Below are 22,258 nucleotides of genomic sequence, written 5' to 3'. Positions count from 1 at the left end.
CTTCTGTGGATTTGTTTGGAAAATTGAGATGACAGAATGCTCCAGCTGCATGACACCGTAACTGGTTACTGGTGATTGGTGAGAAGGTATGGTTCCAAACAAAAGAGCAAAATCTGCTTGAAAGAGAAATAATAAGATGCTTCAATGGTGACGCGCTTCTGTTTGGACGTAATACCGTCAGTGAATTAAGGTTTTAAACTACTACAGAGGGATCTGAAGAAGTCAACGTTCCTAATCTGCAAAGGGCTTTGATTAAAATCCTAACTGGCATTCGAAATATGTTTATCAGAACTTTGCCTTTAGGTCAACTTCTGCGTCACCAATCATCAAACACGGGGGTTCTATTACAGGAGGTCCAGAGCTGCATGACCGTGCAAAAATCTTCCAACAACCGCATACTGCAATTAAACAAAGCGCAGACGTAGCCGCGATGGTAAAACGAGCAGTGGCACAACAAGCGAAAAACTCGCTATTAAGAAAAGAGAAACATTGCTAGAAGTAACTGTGTGGCAAGTTCTTTCTTATGGTTTTCGCTGTTGCGTTGATCTAAACATTATTCAACATGTTTTCGAGGAAACGCATCCACATCCTGACATCCGTAAACAGACACAAGCTGAATCCCCAATCGGCAAAACTCCCATTGCCAAACCCGTATGTTGCACCTAAAATAGGGTTGAGGCCGTGCAGGTGTAACGTGGAGGCAAGAACATTTTTTCAAATCATTCATCGAGACTTTGTAATGAAAAATCAATTGCCAAGGCTTTTCTACCTCAAAACAATGCTATTTTTTCATTGTTATTACTATGGTGAGCGTATACCGTCGTTGTGGATGGAACGGTAAACACTAATCAAAACAAAGTCAATATTTTTATGAACCAAGTGTTATATTGTAGGATGGAGCTTTAAGCAACCTTTATATAAACAGCCTTGGTAATTAACCTTGTGGTAAACCATAGACTGAAAGGGGCAACATTTGGTGGGCATACATGGAAATAATAAGTGTGGTCCAGCCTTCCATCATATGCAACTAAGGACTTTTATTAGCTCAGGTGCATTTCAATGCCTTCCAGCATGGGCCATGGTACCAGTATAAATAGAAATTATTGACTGAGAAAGTTTAGAAATCACTGACTAATTGGTGTAACAAAGTTTAAGGCACCTTAGCTTGATACCTAAAGGCCCCCAATAAAAGGACCCTAAAAATATTTATACATACTTATATTTTTCTCAACTTCACCTGCTTTTCAAAAATGATTAACATGCTCTATTCTTTACGCTCTTGGTTGGGATCCTCTTACAGTCTGCAAACAGGGACCTGTTCTTAGTCTTTTTCTAAGGGCCCCAGGTGCTTCTGTCACACCACAGTATGAAACTCACATAAAGAACAAGGTGACAACAGGGGAACAAAAATAGCTTTCCATAATGTTCAAAATGTGATACATAGTAAATATTACAAGAAAAGTACAATATTGCTTAAATGTTATTTAACAAAGTGCTCTGAACTATTACTCCTTAAAAAATTGGGCCAAATATCATTATCTCATTATCTCATGCATATCATTCTAGAAAACGCTATGACTGACCAGCAACAGAACTGAGGGAAAACATCTCAACATTTACTCCTTATAATGTGGCTTTGTCACAAAAAAACGCTACTGAAACTTATGAATGAAAGTTGCCAGAATTTTATCTGAAAAGTTGTGCTGTCCTTTATTTCCAAAAGCTTTTTGTAAAAATATCAAAGAGTATTGATATTACTGACAGTAAAGAATGTGCCATTTATGTATTTGTGCAACATCCAGAAAACAAAGTTTAGATCAGTTACAAAAGAATATCTCCCTAGCACACTGAAAACAAATCTTGCTTTCATTGAAGTTTAGCTTACCACTTTTCACAAAAATATTCATACCCTAATAAAATGTAGTAGTGTAGAATTTTACATCATACGAAAAGTTTCAGAAGTTGATGCACCAGTGTCCTTTTAATGACATGTATTATCTTTATAGGCAAAATGTGAAATTTCTGCGTCTTTGATGACCAAAGAGTTTCAAAATGGTCTTGCTACTTTATCCAAGAAACATCTGATGCAAGTTGTTGATGCTTAAGTGTAAAAGCATGACTTCAGGACACTAAAACCGTCTTGTTGTTGGCTTTTTCTTATCCATGTTACAACCAGCAACAAATGCAAGCATAAAGGCGACGTACAGTAGAATCGAAGCAAATGCTCCCACGAAGAAAGAATAGCCATAGTAATTCTTGTACCGCAAATTAACATCACTCCATCCAGAGTAAACAAACTGCCCAATGCATGCCACAATAACTGCACAGAAATACAAAATGTAAAAGCAATGTGTTTTGAGTAGCACAAAACAGTACCTCAACACTAATAGATACATACTTGGAACGAAAACAATTTTGGAAGACACTTTTGTATATATATATATATATATCATTTTAATATAAATATATATAGCTTATAATTGGCTTATAAAAACTGACAGGCCTCAAAATCCAAATACTAATATTAAAGTAAATTTAATCACTCTCTTTATTGCAACACAAAAAAATTCAGATTGCTTGAAATGAAATTAAATGTGGCTTAAACAAGTAGAACTTCTAACATAAAACAATGTAGAATAAAATCAGAATTCAACTCACAAGGTAAGAATGTGGCAAATCCAAGAATCTTATAAAGAAGCCACTGTTTGTTTCTGAAGCAAAGTACAGTGAGGAGTGGGCAGAGATAAGAGACACAGGCTAACAGCATGAACGCCTGTACAGTTCGAATCCAGTCTGTATTTATTCTCTGTCCTTCAATGTAGAAGGAAAAAACATTACAATTATTTTATATATATAAACTTGTTGATTGAGACAAAAACCTGGAGCCAAACACTATGGTCACATGAATAAATTGACAACACTTGACACTGTAGAGCCTGAATGTTGTGCAACTTGTTCAGTGCCTTGTCAAGCAATGTTGAGTGATGTTGAGCAATGTTCAGTGATGTAGAGTCAGATTTGAGGAAACATCATTCAACATGGTCTTAACACATTTGTATAATTCAAAAATGAAATATCTGGCCAAGCAAGAGCCTTACAAAGTTGCTGATACCTTTGTCATCTTCTGCAGGTATGTGAACATGGTGAACTGGAATTTTTATAGAATTATGAGGCAAAGAATACATCAAAAATTATATAATTTCCCTTATGATGAAATTCAAAATGACCACCAACCAGTGTTTCATTTTACAGATAACTTTGGCTATAAAAATAGATTGAGGTGAAATTTTGAGAAGTTGATCTCTCTGCAATATCTATCTGTGAAATGAAAATGAGCAAAATCTGAAAAGGTGGGTGTTGTTCATATCTAATGAACTGACATTGAATGACCCAGCCTAAAACCTGCAAAGAATCAGCAGAACAAAAGCTGTAAGGTTTTCATTTTTTTTATTCAATCCTTTCTGTATGGAATAGCCTGCCAGACAGTATTGTGATGCAGGCAAATTCGGATACTCTTTACAACCTATGTCGAAATCACCTCAGTAAATTTTAATGTTGTAGTTGACTGGGCAGACATTTGTATGACCCAAAAGGGTTGTTAAATGTAAATGTAATGATGATGATGATGAAAAGTATGTATACTGTAAACGCTGTATTAAGCCCCAGGGGGGCTTATCTATTCTTCAGTCCTCAAAGGGTGCCTTAAAAGAGAGGAGGGGTCATCAGAGAGGGTGGGCTTATCAATAACTCAAAAGTTTCTAAAAATCAATCAATTATAATGTCCTTATCTTCCTCAGAGTCATCATCAAGATCAATTGATATCCCCTGGGACATCCGATAGACTAATTTGAATGGCTTTTAAGGCTCAAAAGAAACTTTCTTTCACATCAGGGGCTTAAGAGGAGTGCTTCATAGAGAGTAGGGCTTATTTTAAATTTTTGATATGAGGGAGATTTAATAGAGAGGGGGGCTTAAAAGAAAAGGAGCTTAATAGAGCTTTTATGGTATATATATAATATAGACATAAATAGTACTGATATTACTGCTTTTCCCGTGCGATTTAAACCAGAAGTCATGAATTGCATGTCTCAATAAAAAATATTGCTTCAAAGAGAACAGACTCACATCTCATAAAATCTTTACAAAGAGACCTGCTTTCTAAAATAAAATCATTTCTTGTATCATTACCTTGACCAATAAGAAGGTCCTCACACCTCACATTTCCACCCCTTACAATGCAAGCTTTCCATAATCCAGCATAAACAAGATCATAAGGTTTTTCACCGACAGCAGAATAATTGACAGCAGTTGACCTCAATGCCACCATGGCAGCTAAAAATAAGGAGATTTAAAATCTTTTAATTTTTTTATAAATAAATCTAAATATATATATCATATATATATATATATAGAGAGTGATACAAATATATATTCAACTTTTCCAATTGTCACAAATAAATTTGACAAGAAAGCTGCTTCTTGTGGTTTCCAAGCCAACATATCTCAGGCAAACATTAGGAAAATTTATTTACAAGGGCCCTGCTCAATTGCATTGTGTTTGTGTGCAAACTGTATTGGTCTTTGTCAGCAAGGCATTCCCTGTGAAATAATTTCTATTCTTCATTATGTCTAGCATTATAAAGAATTTCCTGTAAACCTGTGAAAAATATATATAGATTTGATTTCCGACAACACTCTTCTAAACAAATGATCCGAATTAATCACCAAATGCGGACACGAAAACAAGTTTTATCTCATGAACAAAAGAACTCTACCTAACTAATTAACCTGTATCTAATAAAATTTCCATTGTCAAACTTTATCACACCTTTTGTATATTTATACTGCGGTAGCAGGAATATTCTTCATTATAGTCTGTCTGATGAGTGCGCAAGCACGGAATTCGGAGTAACAGAGAACATGTCTCATTTCAAGTCTATATTCTATTTTAATATATTTATTGCCCTGTATTTTTGCACATCGAGCACTGTCACGTCAGAAAAGACAAGGGTCATTCCATGTCAATTCACCGAGGCCATGTCACCCACCATCTCAGATTTTGCCAATTTTAATATATCATGTGCCAACTGATAAGAATAGTTCATTCTCAAAATTTCAGACCATTATCTTTAGTTCTTTTTGAGATATCCAGATTTGAATTTTCAAGAATTTTGAGGTAAAATTACCAGAATCCGCCATCTTGGATCTTCATACAGAGGACAACTAAAAACCCAATTCTAATATCTGAAAAGAAAATGACCAGAACATATCAAAAAGAACTTATTTATGTAAATTCAGCTATGAGGAATTCAAAAATGACATCAAAATGAATATCTGACAGATCTGAAAGATTCTATTTATAGAAATCACTGCAGGGGTTGAAAAATTGAAAGATTCCGAAAAGACAATTGTGTCAAATTTCATTTTGGAATTTCATGATGTTTGACAGGTAGCACCAGAATGAATTTTTGCAGTTAAATTTGAGGTACATTGAGGTACCAAAATATTGAATTCTGACTTGGTGTCTCTTCTTGTTCAAGAGCTACAAGCAGCTAAAGTAAACTGAAAATATTGTCAAATTTCTTGTGCAAAAGTTTCTTTTTTAATGTAATGTGTATGTTTGTAGACATATAACTAGCAAAATTTGAAGTTTAATCAACTTTTTCTGTGTACACAATAAGCAAAGCATTCATTTAAATTAAAGATTTGTTATCTATCACTTTTTTACAGTGGATAATGTACAGTGGACCACACCCACTTATGGGTGCGGCAAAATTGAACACCATGGGAAGGCTGTATTACTTAAGAAATTTTCAGACTTCACTCGAAAAGGTTGCAAATAAACACTTTTTCCTTGAAGCTACAAGAAATCAAAAGCACAAAATCTTTTTGATAGTGCTCAAGGTAAAAAGTTTGTAGAAACAGGTATAAAATTACAATCTAATTTCATTTTATCTTGAATACATGAATATACCAAATTGTAAATTTTTCAAAAGTGTCCAAGTTCTTATTGGCTCACTTTTGTAAGAAAAAAATAATGCCTTACAGGCTCGTCATAATTTCCTTGATTTTCGTGAGATCTTTGTCTGCAATTTAATATTGTCACCCAGTTGCTGTGAAGGGTGTTTCTATCTAACTAGAAATGGTAGAATATGTCAATTCGAAATAAACAAAATGTTAGCAGATATGTTAGCCCAGTTTTCTATTGCTTATCAGTTTTGTTGTGTTGCAGAAAGTTGGCTATCTCCACCTATAAATCTTTTCATAAAATGGCGGCGATATTCGTATTTTGTCCTTCATCAAACTGATTATTTCGTCAAAATCCTTTGCCTTTCTTTCAGTCTCACAATAATCGCTTTCAGCTTCTTCACTGTCCATCAGTTGATCGGGCATGACGTCGATAGTTTCTGCAACAACGTTTAAGATTTTTGATTGCTTTTCGGTCAGTTTGGTTTTTACTTCGTCGAGTTTGCATTTGCCATAAGAAGCTCTTAAATGCTGCGGAACAGAATGCTGCTTTATCGGACTAACGTCAATATCTTCAAGTGTTAAGTCAAGGTCTTAATTCTGTTGTTCCCAAGCTCTTTCTGGAAAGCATACATCTGGATCATTATCATCGTCATTCCCTTCTGAGGTTTTCAATCTTTCAGACATCTCTCTCCGACAAGTTGGGCATAACTTTTGTCCAGGTACCACGTAAATATTGATTTTATGATAGCTTTTCGAAGATACTATTGACACTTCCCTCAAAGAGCCTTTAACAGGATTCTTATGCTTTTGGAAGGGGTCGCAGCACTTCTTCTAAAAAGCGCTGTACTGCGCTAAAATTGTTTGTTCGTGATGGTGACAAATTGTAAATTCGGGTCCTATTTCCAGACCTGTTCTTAAAGAAATTAACTCCGCTTGCTCTTTAGTCAACGAGTTGCTTGTTTTCATCCAAACTGATCTTGTGTAGAACAGAGAGTGAAACTCTTCTTGCAGATGACTGCCAATTGAACACTTTTCCAGCGATAGAAATCTTTCTGCCTCTCGTTACTAAAACTTCACAAAACAGAGTTCGGAAACTTTATTTCCGTTTTGAATGGAAATAAGGAAGCACTAACTGGCTACAAACTGATGCTTGCAGATTCCATCATGCTGATAATTATCACTTTACCATCATAAGCGGATACTAAGATTATGTTTCACTAACGTGATTTTTCAAGGTCCGTAAATCAAGCAATTATATTCGTCGTAGCTTTTCAACACTGAGCCATATTTCATTTACAACACTGAATAGTTTAGTAATTATGTTTTAAAATTTAAACTCAATTTAAACATCAATAAGATACAATTACTGATAACATATATTAAGCAATATTGTAGTTAAGTTCCCGTCGACAACGAATATTGCCGCCATTTTATGAAAAGATTTATAGGTGGAGATAGCCAACTTTCTGCAACACAACAAAACTGATAAGCAATAGAAAACTGGGCTAACATATCTGCTAACATTTTGTTTATTTCGAATTGACATATTCTACCATTTCTAGTTAGATAGAAACACCCTTCACAGCAACTGGGTGACAATATTAAATTGCAGACAAAGATCTCACGAAAATCAAGGAAATTATGACGAGCCTGTAAGGCATTATTCTTTTCTTACAAAAGTGAGCCAATAAGAACTTGGACACTTTTGAAAAATTTACAATTTGGTATATTCATGTATTCAAGATAAAATGAAATTAGATTGTAATTTTATACCTGTTTCTACAAACTTTTTACCTTGAGCACTATCAAAAAGATTTTGTGCTTTTGATTTCTTGTAGCTTCAAGGAAAAAGTGTTTATTTGCAACCTTTTCGAGTGAAGTCTGAAAATTTCTTAAGTAATACAGCCTTCCCATGGTGTTCAATTTTGCCGCACCCATAAGTGGGTGTGGTCCACTGTACATTATCCACTGTAAAAAAGTGATAGATAACAAATCTTTAATTTAAATGAATGCTTTGCTTATTGTGTACACAGAAAAAGCTGATTAAACTTCAAATTTTGCTAGTTATATGTCTACAAACATACACATTACATTAAAAAAGAAACTTTCGCACAAGAAATTTGACAATATTTTCAGTTTACTTTAGCTGCTTGTAGCTCTTGAACAAGAAGAGACACCAAGTCAGAATTCAATATTTTGGTACCTCAATGTACCTCAAATTTAACTGCAAAAATTCATTCTGGTGCTACCTGTCAAACATCATGAAATTCCAAAATGAAATTTGACACAATTGTCTTTTCGGAATCTTTCAATTTTTCAACCCCTGCAGTGATTTCTATAAATAGAATCTTTCAGATCTGTCAGATATTCATTTTGATGTCATTTTTGAATTCCTCATAGCTGAATTTACATAAATAAGTTCTTTTTGATATGTTCTGGTCATTTTCTTTTCAGATATTAGAATTGGGTTTTTAGTTGTCCTCTGTATGAAGATCCAAGATGGCGGATTCTGGTAATTTTACCTCAAAATTTCTTGAAAATTCAAATCTGGATATCTCAAAAAGTACTAAAGATAATGGTCTGAAATTTTGAGAATGAACTATTCTTATCAGTTGGCACATGATATAGTCAATCCGGGTAAAAAATACGCACGTGTCTCTGCGGGGAAAAAATTACGCACCGCCTTTTCAGCCACGCCCAATCACTTATACCGTTTTGCTTGTGGTTCCCGTATAGCCTAGAGAAGGCCTGTCAATTTGACCTGCTTTTCCCTTTTGTAAGGATTCTTGATTTAGAATAAAGCGGAATTGAATGTTTACCTTGTAAATTGGCCCAATATAATGTTTTGTCGGAAATCATCGAACTTTCTTATTGTCGCGTCAGTAACTGTCAAGCCCTCAAAGTCAAGTGTTCTCAGTTGTTCTAAGGGATTAACCTTTTGACCTATGATAATTACATTTGCTTGCTATCTTTTGTTTTGTCTACATGGCATGCGTATTTTTTGGACACACAATTTTTGAGCACATGGGGAAAAATTAGGCACTCCTGATGTTGATTGATGTTGGTATGGGACCTATAGAGATATGTAAATATGAGTCACAGAGGCACAAATTATCATGAGATATTACATAAGCTTATATTAATGGGAGTTTACAATGTATTTTTGGCACTTAAGTCATAGACTCGCTTTCATATGCCAAAGTTTTTAATAGCAGACATCCTCGTGCTTTTCAACTTTAAAATCACTTAGAAGCTGTTCAAAACTATTGCTTAACATCGTTACATGGAAAATCAAGTATTATATGAATGTTCTTCATAAACAAGCCTCTAGGATTCATTCTTTTATGTGTGCGTATTTTTTCCCCACCTATCCGCATTTTTTACCCCATTTGATGGGGGAAAAATTTCGCATTAATTTTCTTTAATTATAAGAAGGTTAATTGGATTAGCAAGACAACAAAGGTTTGGTTAACAAGGTATTACCATTCAAGTTTGAAAAATAAAAGAATATTGACAAGATATCTTTTGAATATTTTTCTGGAGCAAACTTTGTGCAAAATGCGTATTTTTTCCCCCAACTGACTATATATTAAAATTAGCAAAATCTGAGATGGTGGGTGACATTTCCATTTTTTTCTTGGTGATTTGACATGGAATGACCCACAACGCAATCTGGAATATTTGATTTTCTATTCATGTTCTGCAGTGATTTTCTACAATCCAAACTTCTGGCTTCTGATAAAAAGCAAAACAATAACAACAAGATCTCAAAAGCCTTTGCTGCGAATTCTAGGCATTATTCTTTGCAAAACGTAAGTTATTCCCTGTGCTGAGAATAATACTTTGCAGTCTGGTGATGCTCTTGGTTGGGATGGTAGGGATGGTAGGGATGGTATTCCAGTTTGCTGCATGGAAAACCAATGCTCATTGAAATGAGCCACACAAGTAATCAAAATGATTCTGTGTGGTGGCTATATAAGTTTATCAATATTTTTATATACTCTACAAAATGGCACCCCTCAAAAATGCAGACTCCTCTCCAGTTTTGGCTGATAAAGTCTTAATGCCATATGACCATATATCAAATCCTTGTAGGCTTCGGCCAACATGCATTAACTATGAACACTCATTTCACACAAAAGACAGTTATCATCGTCACTATTTAGGCCTCTTTTTTGGCAGGGAAGTTGGCTGATCATCCCATTAGGCCTGAAACTTGAAGTAATTCTCAGGCCAAGGTTATTTAGAGGGAGTCAACAAACATAAATAAGAAGCCTGCCTTTCTAGAAGAAAGAACAAGTGGCGTAACTCAGTCTACTCCAGGGTATATCACCTATATGCTTTATAAAATTGTAATGATGATCATATTGCTAGGCCCATAGAATTGACTCTATGGCTAGGCCTTCCTATTTAGATACAAACAAAGCGGCGCGCATTTGCAAATAATAAAGAAGGAACCTATTTCTCTTCACTGGGAGCAAGGTATAACTGTGTTTACCTGAAGATATGCAATCTCTTACTCTGTAAAATATCTCATAAGCTAAATTCCAGGGTAAAGATTTTGGAAGGGAAGTGTTGTGGAGTTAACTACTTACCTCCGCCCTTGTAGTCAGACAAACGGTCACATCCAATCTCAGTTTTCTTTCTGTAACAACCTTTCCACAAGAAATCTTCATAGTATGGCCTTACCATAATCCATGAATTTGTTGCAACTGCAACGATATGAAGAATGCAGCTAACAGAAATCAAGACAGCAATCGAAATTCCCACCGCCTTCAAATCCATTTTGTTTGATCCCGAAGTCTACAGTCGACAAGATAACGTGTTGTGTGTCATACAAGTGAGTACCTATCAATATTATGAAGCAGTGAGTACAGTGAGCTAGCGCAATTATCAACTCTACAGGTATGACATTTTTAATCCATGCCTGAAAACAATCCAGAATGTGTTGATGGTCCTGAGAACTGCATTATGGGCGGTCTTGGTGAGTCATGCAGCAAATTGCTTTTCTTCGTCGACTTCCATCAATTTCGAGTATCACTTCCATGGTAGGGGTTTTCTCAAAAAATTCCCTGCTAACGAAGTCTAGTTACTAACGAGACTTTATTTCTGAACATAATTTTTATGCAGTGGTACCCTCAAATTGGCCTCTATTACAAGCCCCCCCTCGAACTAGTTCCCCTACTGCAAGTGAAAATTGTTAACAGCCTCACCCTCAAATAAGCCCCGTCCAAAATGTCAATTTTTAATTTTTCAATTTAATTTTTCAACCCCCGTAATTAATTCTAACAGTTGGGTTCATTGCTTTACTAAGTTATTTTGAGAAAATTACTTCTCAATCTTGACATTGCACTTCAGTCGGAACTTGAACTACTAGCAAAACATCCTATTGGATGATGTGCATTTGGGAAAAATTATTGCAGCATGAAATTAAGTACCAACATTTTGGCTGACAGAAAGTTTGGTCCACCAAAAGTATCGATTTATCTAAAACTGCAATTAATCAGTACCATTTCCTTGTGAAATTTATGTTCTATTAAATCAAACACGCAATTAAAAACTGTTTAATTTGTCAATATTCTTATGGCTTGTTTTACTATTTCCCTTCGTTTTAGGGTTTATATAGAAAATTCCTTCACGTTCTTTAAACATTCCCATATTTATATTTCATATTTCATGTTTAATTCTTTTAAGGAGGGTTGCCTTTCAAAAAGTTGATTTTCAAGGCCCCCCCCCCCCCATAAAAACATTACTTACAAAAACTACGAAATAGAAGCGATTAATTAAATTAAACTATAAAACCCTATTTACAATATTCAAAACTAATACACAATAATGTTGAAAATTTACAATAAAAGCGAGAGAAAACAGTTTCTGAAAAGTTTTCTTGAAACTTTAGAGAGAGGCGGCCTGCTTTGACTCGGCGGACAGGCTATTCCATACTTTTGCACCTCTATAAAAGAAACATCTCTCGCCATTTGCTGACCTTTTCATCGGTAACCTCAAGTCGGTTACCGTATCTCTAAGGGCCTGATTACATGAGGAGGCTGGCCCTCCTACCCGGGATAGATGATTTTGGCCGAGATCTCGGTATCAATAAGAAATGTATTATGATTTGAGATTGCGATTACATGCAGACAGGGCCAGCCCTGATAGCCGAGATCTCGCCTACTCGTGAGAGGGCTGGCCCTGTTAACAGGGCTGAAAATGTGGTGTTTTCATCATGTAATCGATTGGGTAGGGCTGGAAAGAGGGCTGGCTTTCTAAAGACATAACTGCGCATGCTTGCGCCCGCTTGCATTTTCATTTTCATCATTCAAAATGGCAGACGCAAGCAAAGTGAATAAACCGAGTGGGAAGAAAAATTTGGTCATTCGGAAGTTTCTTTTCCATTCATCTTCAGGTGAAATTCCCTCAATCATATTCGCCCACCAAGACTCCGTTCTTCCATTTCTCACCCAAGTACTTTTTTTATTTCTCAACATCCTTTTCATGTGAATGTGCTTCGCTTTTCTTCGCATTCTGCTTTTCTTCATTGCGCAATATGCAAGGATTTTTCGACACATAATATTGTGTTGAAGTAAATACAGATAAAGAATGCCTTGGAATTGCATCAATAAAGACACAAATATTCCAATTTCACGGCAAATGCTTGTAAATCGTGTTCTGTTGCTTTTTGTTGCCGCCATTTTCATCAGCACAGAAAATTAAAACTTTCCCGCCAAATCTTTGCGCAACTTACTGCGCAGGGACGAGAGCTCGACCGCGAGATGAGTTTTTCTCATGTAATCGCAAACAGAAATCCGTCTCGGGTACTAGGGCCAGCCCTCTTGATAGGGCCAGCCCTCCTCATGTAATCAGGCTTTTTGGCTATATGACGATCAGGACGAATTTCGGGTGAAAAGGTCGCATAGGTATTGTGGAGCCAGTTCATCCAGGGACTCAAAGACCATTGTCGTAGATTCATCAGAAACAAGTTCCACAACGGTCTTACACCCCAGCCCTTTAACGATAGGTTTGCTTGGGGCATCAAAGCTGCTATTTGTTATTATCCTAGCCGCACGATTTTTAAGTTTTTGTTACTGATTAATTTCAGTTAAACCGGCGCAGTCCTAGACAGAACAGCCAGGGTCCACGCATCATTCTAAAAGTGGAGGGTCTGAAATGGGTGTGACCGAAAAAATTTGAGGCCACGCCCTCCTGAACGCCGGAAAACGTCCCTTTTAGATAATTCTTGCTTATTTCTATTGAATTTTTATAAAGAGTCTGGTTCAGAGAAGATATCAATAACTATAAAATAGATAGAATTAGCTTGAGGGTAATAAAAAACCAAGCTAACCAAGTTAGAAAATACATCATATCATTAAACAAGATGAAACACCTAGAAAGAGAACAAAAATGGTTCCCAGTCAATGAGAAATGCTACTACTTAGGAGTAAACTATCCAAAGTTGCGTTAGAGTAGGTCTTCCAAAAAACATTTCTAGCCTTTTATTGCAAAAAAGTGGGTGGGCTATAGCCCCTGCTAGCCCAATGGCTGCTCAATAATGCTGAAAGTGGGGCTTCACAATACCTGTGTAAAAAGTTTGCAATTTTTCTTTCGGGAGAAAAGACTTAGCATGTCTTGAAAAGCCAACTGCGCTCGAGACCTTGCTAGAAACTGCCTTGATTTGCTCTTTCCAATCCAAGGAACAGTCAATTTGCATACCAAGGTATTTTGTCGTTTGACTGCTTCTAGCTCATTATCACGAATTTTCAGAACCAAGTCTTTACTTTGACTTTGTGTTTATGATTTTGACGTTGAACGTTATGTTTCTTTATGGTAGAAATCAGCATAGAATGAGCTTTCGCAATATTCAGGGAAAGCTTGTTGCCTTGTAGCCAAGTGTCCAGTCCTCTAAGGTCACTATTAATAGCCTCACTTAGCCGAGTCAAATCGTGAGACGGGTAGCACAAACTGGTGTCATCAGCACACATGGAAACGGTGGAATCTTTGACAGCTTGTGAAAGATCATTGATACAGAGGAGGAAAAGAAAGGGGCCAAGACATGAGCCTTGTGGAACACCAACTTCTATTTCCCCGATTTCTGAATCCACGACATTAACTTTACAAAACTATTTCCTATTGAAAAGGTAGATTTAAACGAGAGAGATTACTTTGCTGTACACCGTAAAGCTCAAGTTTTTGCAGAGAATGTTATGATCTACAGTGTCAAACGCCTTTTGAGGTCAATAAACACTAGACCCACAAGCCTACCAACATCCATTCCATTGTACCAGTCGTCAGTAATTTTAAGCAAGCATGTACTGTTGAATGGAGTCGCAAAAGCTGGATTGGCCAGATGAAAAATGACCGTTCTCATTCATGTACTGGCACAGCTGGTTTTGCTACTAATTTTTTAAAGAGCCTTGAGATGACAGGCAAGACGGATATTGGTCGATAGTTGGACTTTTCAGCCTTGTCTCCATCCTTGAAGATCGGAGTGACTCTAGCAACTTTCCATGAGTCAGGAAAATGACTTGTTTCAATAGATGTATTAAACAAGAAAGCAAGCGAATTCTCAATAAAAGGAAGCTCAAGCTTAAGAAAGTAGCTAGAGATGGTATCAGTCGTGAAGCTTTTTGCAGTCTTAACCGTGGCAAATGCATCCCTGATCTCCCGCACTTCAATAGTGGAAATGTTGGCTTATGTTTATTAATTTCATAGTCACCAGCAAGAAGGGGATTTGGGGCTGGATCTTTTTTGTTTGCAAGATCCTTACCTATAGAGCAAAAGAAACTGTTCATTGCATTAGAAATATCTTTTTTGTGAACATTTTGAGAACCAGATTCTTTAAGACAATCGATGTTGCTGGACTTTGATAATTTGACTGGATCTCATGGATTGCATTCCATGATTCTTTCATGTTACCTTTACATATAGAGATCTTATTAGTATAATACTGCTCCTTTAGCTGGATGTAAGATTCAATAAGGAATGGGGATCTTCTTTTGTTCCCAGTCTTTCTTAGCTTATCTCTGGTCTGCATTAGTTTCTTCAGGTCCTTGTTAATCCAGGGGCAGTACTTCCCGATAAAATAGAAACTACAATGCTTCAATCCTTAAAAGACTGGATTCTGAAATGCTTGTCGGGCATTTGCAGATTTTACTCCAAGGAGAACGGACTTAGTTTGAAAACTTTGGACACTGTTTATTATTTTTAGATATTTGCTTACAACTTCAGTTTTTATCAGTTTTTACACGTAGAGCTTCCTTGCCTCACACAATTCAGAATATTAACGTTAAAGGAGTTGTTAAGGAATAAGATAGTTGGGGAACTGGATCAGCCAGAAAAAGCTACATATGACGGTTATTGTGTTTGATCAGCCAAACATTGCTACGTAAAAAAGCCAAAGCTTTCCCAAACGCACTAGCGTTTTCAGTGTGAGCACCAAAAACGGAGACATTTGAATACGCTTACGTCGGCAACAAATTACGTGCTTTCTAGCACACTAAATCTAAAAAATGTTGAAATTGAGAATTCACAATGGACTGGTAGCTGTTTCTGTTACTGCCAGCTCATAGTGGTTTGGAAAGTAATGTCATTTCACAACTAACACGATTTTCACACTTTATTCTGTCTAACTAAATTAATCTATACACAAACTCAAAGGAAACCAATTTTGAAAACATGTAACAGGTGTAACAGGTGAAAACATGTAACAGGTGTAACATAAAATTCGAGTTTAGATAGGTGTAACATGATCCTACATTTCTAAGTTTAACGTAATAACAGTCTATTTAATGATAAGAAATAAAACAATTAGTTCATCACTGTCTATTTATATCAATGCACTTTGCAGCTTCCAGATCAAATAAAAAGAAGCAGCCACTTCGCAGTAAAATCCTCAATCAAATCTTTTTGTAACAAATTTTGGCAAAGTTTTCTACATGAGACATGCAGCTAAAATTCTCCCCAGTTCTTCTCTATGCATCGGAAGTTTTTGTCGAACATCTCTATATATGTGCTGTGCAGCAAAAATGTTGTCGAAACCTTAATAATTACTCTCTAGATGAAGTCAAAGGGAATGTACCCATGTCCAATGATGTGGAGACGACCTTAATTTTACTTTATAGTTGCGAAGATGGGTTCCTTTTGCCTCTTTCGAACGCTTATCTGATTCCAATTGCGGTTCCTGTGGCTGAGTGTGCTGATTGGGGCCAAGCACTGCTTTCAGTGTAGCAACCGCAACCACCATATGCAGCTTCAGTAAAGAGGTAGAACTTTGATGGCATCTTGCTACCTGGAACTGGGTGCGGCCTTGCAGTTGCTCGCCATTTCACTGCAAACCCTTGTTGCTCATAATATCCATTATAATTTGGTGGCGATGAGTTTGGCTTTGAATAGAAGACCAGCCTGTTGTTTTGATTGCCGTCGCAGTTGCGAAAAGTAATACTTACACCGTTGGAGAGGAATCCTTGGTCGGTGCCTTTTAGAGCATGCGCTGCAGGCCATGTCCCAAGATACAAGAAGTCCGTGAAATCTCCATTTTTCGGTCGCGTGTACCCATTATAAGCGTTTATTTGTACAGATAGCCGACCTATGCTATCATATTGATGTATAACAGTATGTAGTTGAGAACCGTCAACTTGCTGCAGACTAAGAAGCACATCCTGGTGAAGTGTAAACAATGTTTCTATGTCTTGTGTTGTGATCTGAGACATGATGTCACTTGGGATGAAAGTGTATCCACCACCATTGATATCCATTTCGCAATATACTTGGTAGATTCCACTTGGAATGAAGATGTGGTGGAGACCACTCTTAACGCCAGCTGTTTTCAACGATTTGCAGGTAGCTTTAAAAAGAGCATTAAAAATATAAATACAAATATAAGTGTCAAAGTCAATGTTGTTTAACTTCAAAAGCAGTTTGGTATCGATCTACATACAAACGAAAAAGCCGCCATTGTGTAGACAGAAGGAGTTCGTTTTCTCTCTTGGACTCCAGTGGTAATTTTTTCTTTAGGCACGCGGCACTGATTGGTCAACTATACCGGTCTTGTGCTTGCGTTTTTCTGATTGGCCTATTTCGATCCACAACTGGGTATATATTTTTCATCGTGTTCTTTCGGACCCTTATTCTGACGTTTTATGCTCTGAGGAGTGTCAAACGAAAAAGCTTTTAGCCAATATGTTGTAGAATGTTTGCTTTTTTCAAAGCCATTTTCAAGTTCTGTACCGCGAAAAAGTTGTTTAAATACTGTATTCTAGACCAACACTATTTTAGACCAATGTGGTGGCAAAGAAGGATGAATATTCCTGATCCTGACGCTATATTTTAACTATATTTCAGGAACTGAATCATGGATACTATGGCACACAGGGTACTAGATTTTGAAGGGAAATCTGTCAGTAGATAGGGAGCTTTTTTTGAGCTGGTATTACATTAGTAGATAAGCCGTTTTATTAGCCCTCTGGTATTCATAAATGGTTTTCTGAATATCAGCATCTTCTAGAAATTATTGACTAAAAATGTCATAAGATATGAATTTATAGAGTCAGTCATTCTATTTTTGCAAAAAGTATTGGAGGAAAAAAGTGGCGAATAAAGAAAAAGTAAGATTAGTAAATGGTTTATGATTGTTCTGAAATGAATGAAAAGCCAAATAGATTTTCTTACCAAACTGGCAAGCAGAGCCGAAATATCCAACTGCGCAGCTGCACGTGTAATTTGCAACAGAGTCAGAGCATATCCCTCCATTGAAACAAGGCAAGCTTTCACACTCATCAATATCTTTAAGGAAATTTGTGATTGATAAATAAAATTACAGCGAAAATGAACTTAGAGTAAAGATTATAGGAACGATATTATGTAGCATGATTTGCCTTGGTTCCTATCTTGTCTGCTGTAACTTTCCACCGTTGATGCTACTTCGAATCTTATTTAACTTGCAGAGAACACAGAGCCAGTGAGAGAGACATTGTGTTGATATATATATAACTCTGATCTGAACTTGACTGAACTTGACTGACTGAATTACATACAAATTAACATACTTATATACAAAAAAAATGTGCTGACTAAGGATGAGTTAAGATGATGTAATGATGATGCAATGGAGAAGGAAAGATCTAGACTTGGAAAGAAATCAGCATGACATAGATGTGTGAACGTGTGATCAATGGTGAAGGGAATGTCATGTGCTAGGTGATGCTGTGAATGACGTAGGTAGATGTCATGGTGATGGGATGATGTAGGAATATGGCCTAATTTACAATATTAAAATCACTACAAGATGCAAAGTGAACCTTTTGAAAAAGCAGCAGCTCTTGAAATAAATATTGTCTAAAACCAAGCTTGCGCTTCATTCAGAAAAAAGTAGACCATGCAAATCGACAGCTGCTCTTATTGTCAATGAGGGCCGTCATAATGGTGCGTTTTACACCTCCACTGGAAAAATTTTCAGAAAAAGGGAGTTTTCTGCCATGTAGCAGTGCTTTGTTGGCAAATTTTCACAGATGTCAGAAAAAAGAATGGCACACCCACTGTGTCTGCAAAGGGAAACTGAGCACCCACTTCCCTTTAGCACAAAGAGGGCTTGATGTTAGATACAATGGCTATAAGGCTTATATGCTCTTTCGTCCAACATAATATAATACACAGTGACAGTGACTACAAAAATAGTGATAAAAAGTGGCTGCTTGAACCGGAAGTGAAACCTCCCTTTCAATAAGAACGTAGAACATTTCCGAGCACAAGATCGCAACCTAGATATTTATTTATAGAAGAGAATAAAATTGCATTGAAGAAAAACTTTTCAGAGCAGAATAACAACCGTGATTACAAAGCTTTGTCAGCTTAAAATATGGTAAATTTAGCATGATGGTTAAGTTAACATGATGGCAACGTGACTCGGGGACAAATGCTCAAACGTAAAAGTTTAGATTTCTGCTCATTTAAAGATAAAGGTAATTGTTCAATACAAAAAATGTCGTATCTACCAGTTTCGCAATTTTTGCCTGTGTATCCATCCATACAAGTGCATTTGTAGTCGGCGACCATGTCTGTACATGTCCCAGAATTCATGCAAGGGTTACTGCTGCATTCATTTCCATCTTAAGAAGATACCGGGAAGTGCATAAGGAAATGTAACCTCAAAGGTGATGTAGCCACAAAGGTGATGTAGCCACAAAGGTGAAGAATCAGTAATTTGAGCGGAGAATGATCAACAGGAAGGTGAAGTCAAACAAGAACATACGAGTACCAAACATGTATTGTAGTTCAACTAAATTTTAAAATGCATGACCATAAGCTTCAAACAAAGGGATTTGTCAACATCGTTATTCCGTTTTTATCTGGTTTTATTTTCAAATAGGAAGCATTTATTGCAACGAAATTTTCATTATATTATGTCATCCTCTTCTATTCAAAAATCACTTCGAAGAAAAAGCTTCATTTGCAGTTGAACAATACAACACTCTAAGTTTGAGCTACATGAGAAATTTTGTGTATTTGTGATTTTGTAACTCCTTCACAATAAGGGCCGTAACCACCCTCACACAATCAATGGCGAGGGTTGTGATACTGTGTGTGGATAAGCAATTACGTGAGTTACACGGCTCGATTCCTTTCTATAGAAAATAATCCATTTTAGAGCGTTTACAATGGATTCAAGACTAAGTATTTGCTCTTACCGACAGGTTTGTTGCAGTGCTTTCTTGGTCCAGTTAGGTTTTCGCTGCAAAAAGCACACTCATAATAAGGCGGCTCGCATTTGTCTTTACAGAGAACACCAGGGCCACATGGGTTCAGCTCCTTACAAACTTGACCTACCTGCAATAGGGACAATTAAATGAAGTTAAAGTTGGGTAAATATGAAATAAGAGAGTTCTGTTATTCGCTAAATATAATATTTTGGATAGAAGAATTGACAAGTCACTAAAAGAAGCTTGAAAACCGGTATATTGAAGCCAGGGACGCCCCCTCTACCCCTGTTGTTCCGGCATCCATGATTTACGCATTGCAAGCTGAGCGTGTATAGAACAAATGTGGGGAAACTTCAACGATTATTTCATAAATGTTAGAAGCATATGAGACCTAAGGGGCATATAAAGCGTTGAAGTTTTGCAGCATTGATCATATTGTCCACTGCCGCTTGCAGATTTCGCAATTTTCATCTTCCGTTCTCCCCTCTTTTTGTCAACATTTAACATGAGACTTTTGGTCCCCCCCCCCCTCCTCTCGAAACGTCATCTACAAACTGGAAAAGGAGAAAATCAACGTAATTCACATAAAATGCTTGTAAGGTTGATGTCTGACTTCGATCAGGCTTGGATCCGGGACACAGGGATGGCAAAATTCTTGGAGGGCTAAAGACTTCCTGCCTCATCTTCCCAAAACTCCTTTCTCCTTCTTTTATACAATCTTCCCACCTTCTTCTCGGCCTACCTCCTTTTTGCCTACCCAACTGCAACTGTCTCACTCTTTTCCCCACGTAACTGTCATCCCTTCTAACAACATGTCCGGGCCAGTGTAATCTGCTTTTTCTCAGCTTTTCTGTTTTTTTCTCCTACCCTCACTCTTCTTCTAATTTCTTCGTTCGTCACTCTCTCTTATCTACTAAGTCCTAAAGACCACCTCAGAATTTTCATTTCTGCCACCTGCATCTCCCTTTCATGTGCAATTGTAACAGCTACCGCCTCCATCCTATACATCACAGCTTACACTATTATGCGCGAAATAAAAAATATCAAATCAGACTTCAAACATTGTTATCGCCATCGTCATCAATTATTAATTCTAAAATATATCCTTGGGTGATTTCTTATTTCTGAAATCGAGCATTCGAAAGGGTCGACTTCATCCCTCTGAGTACCAACGGCCTGTATTTCTTATAAAAGCCTCTCGTAAGGCCCATGCTTAATGCACATTAAACTTTTGTCTTGGGATATGTCGAGACTGGAAGTAAAATGCTATGAATTTTGATTTGATGAGAAGTACTTAACGGCAAATAAATAAAATGAAAATATATGTTTTATCAAGTTTACTTATTTTGTCATCAGTGAATATTTTGGGGAGGGGGGCTAAATTGAGAGGAGAGCTTACTAAATTTTTCTTTCTGAAAAGGGGGCTAATAAGAGAGAGGGGCTTAATTGAGAGGGAGGCTTTCAAGAGAATTTACCGTACAACTCCCAAGATGCATTGAGCGCAAGCAGTAATGCGTCCTAATCAAGCTAAAATGCTGCAGGCCTCCCCCCTCAAAAATGCTATTGATGAGATATCCCACATAGAATGTCCCTTTCAAGAGCAAGTTCTGCTCTGCAAAAGAGTGGCAATTTCAACGAATGCATATTTATCTCATACGCTTCATTCAATATTTTTCTGGTCACCGGGACCGTTTATCATCGGGTCATCTTGGCCGTACTGAATGACATAGGCCTCGTTGATTTTTAGCATTATTCACTGGTTTCAAAAGCAAAACCAAATAGGATACACAAACCAGAAGATCTTCAAAATCAGTAGATTTGTAGATCCAGTCTGTATCAGCAATGAGATTTGTTCCGTTGGTGTCTACATGGGCTTTGCTGTTCAGCTCACACAGCATTTTCTCCACGTTGATATTATAAGAGCGACAATCAAAATGGTGGACACACTTCATTGTACATTTCATGTCATCAACGCCTTTTATCGTGCTGATAACATATCCATTAAATCGGCGGCCGATGTAGATAGTCTTAAAGTCAGCTACTGTGATGCATGGCAATCGTAGAATCGTTGCAGTTACCAACGAGCAAAATATAGCCAAAAGACTGAGCCTGAAGAAGAAAATGAAATCATTTAAAATTGGCTGAAGATGAATAGAAAATGTCAATGATTCGCAATAAAAAGTAAACATTACTTACCAATTTACAACAGAATTGAAGAATAACATGTCTAGTATGATTTACACCGAATGTTAATGTTTATTGCATCGAATGCAACACTGTCTTGACAAATGACATTGCAAAAGAATGGTTTGTTGCATCATTGCAAAAAGCACCTGACCTAACTCTATCAATTGACGACAGGTCACTGCTATTGACGACCAACAAACACAAGGGTTCGATTGACTAGTTTTAAACGTTAAAGGGCCTCTCCAGCCAAAATTGGCAATTGCATTTTATTGACTAATCTAAAGGAGTTGAACCTGCTGATCACGAATTCGTTATTCGTTTTTCGATATTTTTTACAGTTTGTGAGATATAAGCTCTTGCATTTCGATAATTGAATTGAATTAACCGACAAAAATTTTTCGGTTTGGTGACAC

General features: G+C 36.8%; 2 protein-coding genes across 2 annotated transcripts; both read right to left on the bottom strand.

The window, feature by feature from the left end:
- Positions 1 to 1,420: 1,420 nt before the first annotated feature.
- On the bottom strand, positions 1,421 to 10,813 carry LOC135688006 (uncharacterized). Its single transcript, XM_065204679.2, has 4 exons — positions 10,566 to 10,813; positions 4,189 to 4,332; positions 2,659 to 2,811; positions 1,421 to 2,320 (listed from the first exon to the last, which is right to left on the bottom strand). Exons 1-4 carry the CDS (start codon positions 10,753 to 10,755, stop codon positions 2,130 to 2,132), a joined length of 678 nt encoding a protein of 225 aa, XP_065060751.1. The 5' UTR covers positions 10,756 to 10,813; the 3' UTR covers positions 1,421 to 2,129.
- Positions 10,814 to 15,733: 4,920 nt separating this feature from the next.
- Positions 15,734 to 22,011, bottom strand: LOC135688224 (uncharacterized). Its single transcript, XM_065204971.2, has 6 exons — positions 21,855 to 22,011; positions 21,452 to 21,767; positions 19,647 to 19,785; positions 18,954 to 19,067; positions 17,632 to 17,745; positions 15,734 to 16,807 (listed from the first exon to the last, which is right to left on the bottom strand). The coding sequence occupies exons 1-6, from the start codon at positions 21,881 to 21,883 to the stop codon at positions 16,122 to 16,124; spliced, it is 1,398 nt and encodes a 465-aa protein (XP_065061043.2). The 5' UTR covers positions 21,884 to 22,011; the 3' UTR covers positions 15,734 to 16,121.
- Positions 22,012 to 22,258: the final 247 nt, after the last annotated feature.

This window comes from Rhopilema esculentum, chromosome 19, assembly GCF_057945365.1.
Source record: "Rhopilema esculentum isolate cy_ngs chromosome 19, ASM5794536v1, whole genome shotgun sequence".
Taxonomy (NCBI): domain Eukaryota; kingdom Metazoa; phylum Cnidaria; class Scyphozoa; order Rhizostomeae; family Rhizostomatidae; genus Rhopilema; species Rhopilema esculentum.
The sequence above is the reverse complement of the archived record's forward strand: the minus strand, read 5'-3'. Positions and strand labels throughout refer to the sequence as shown.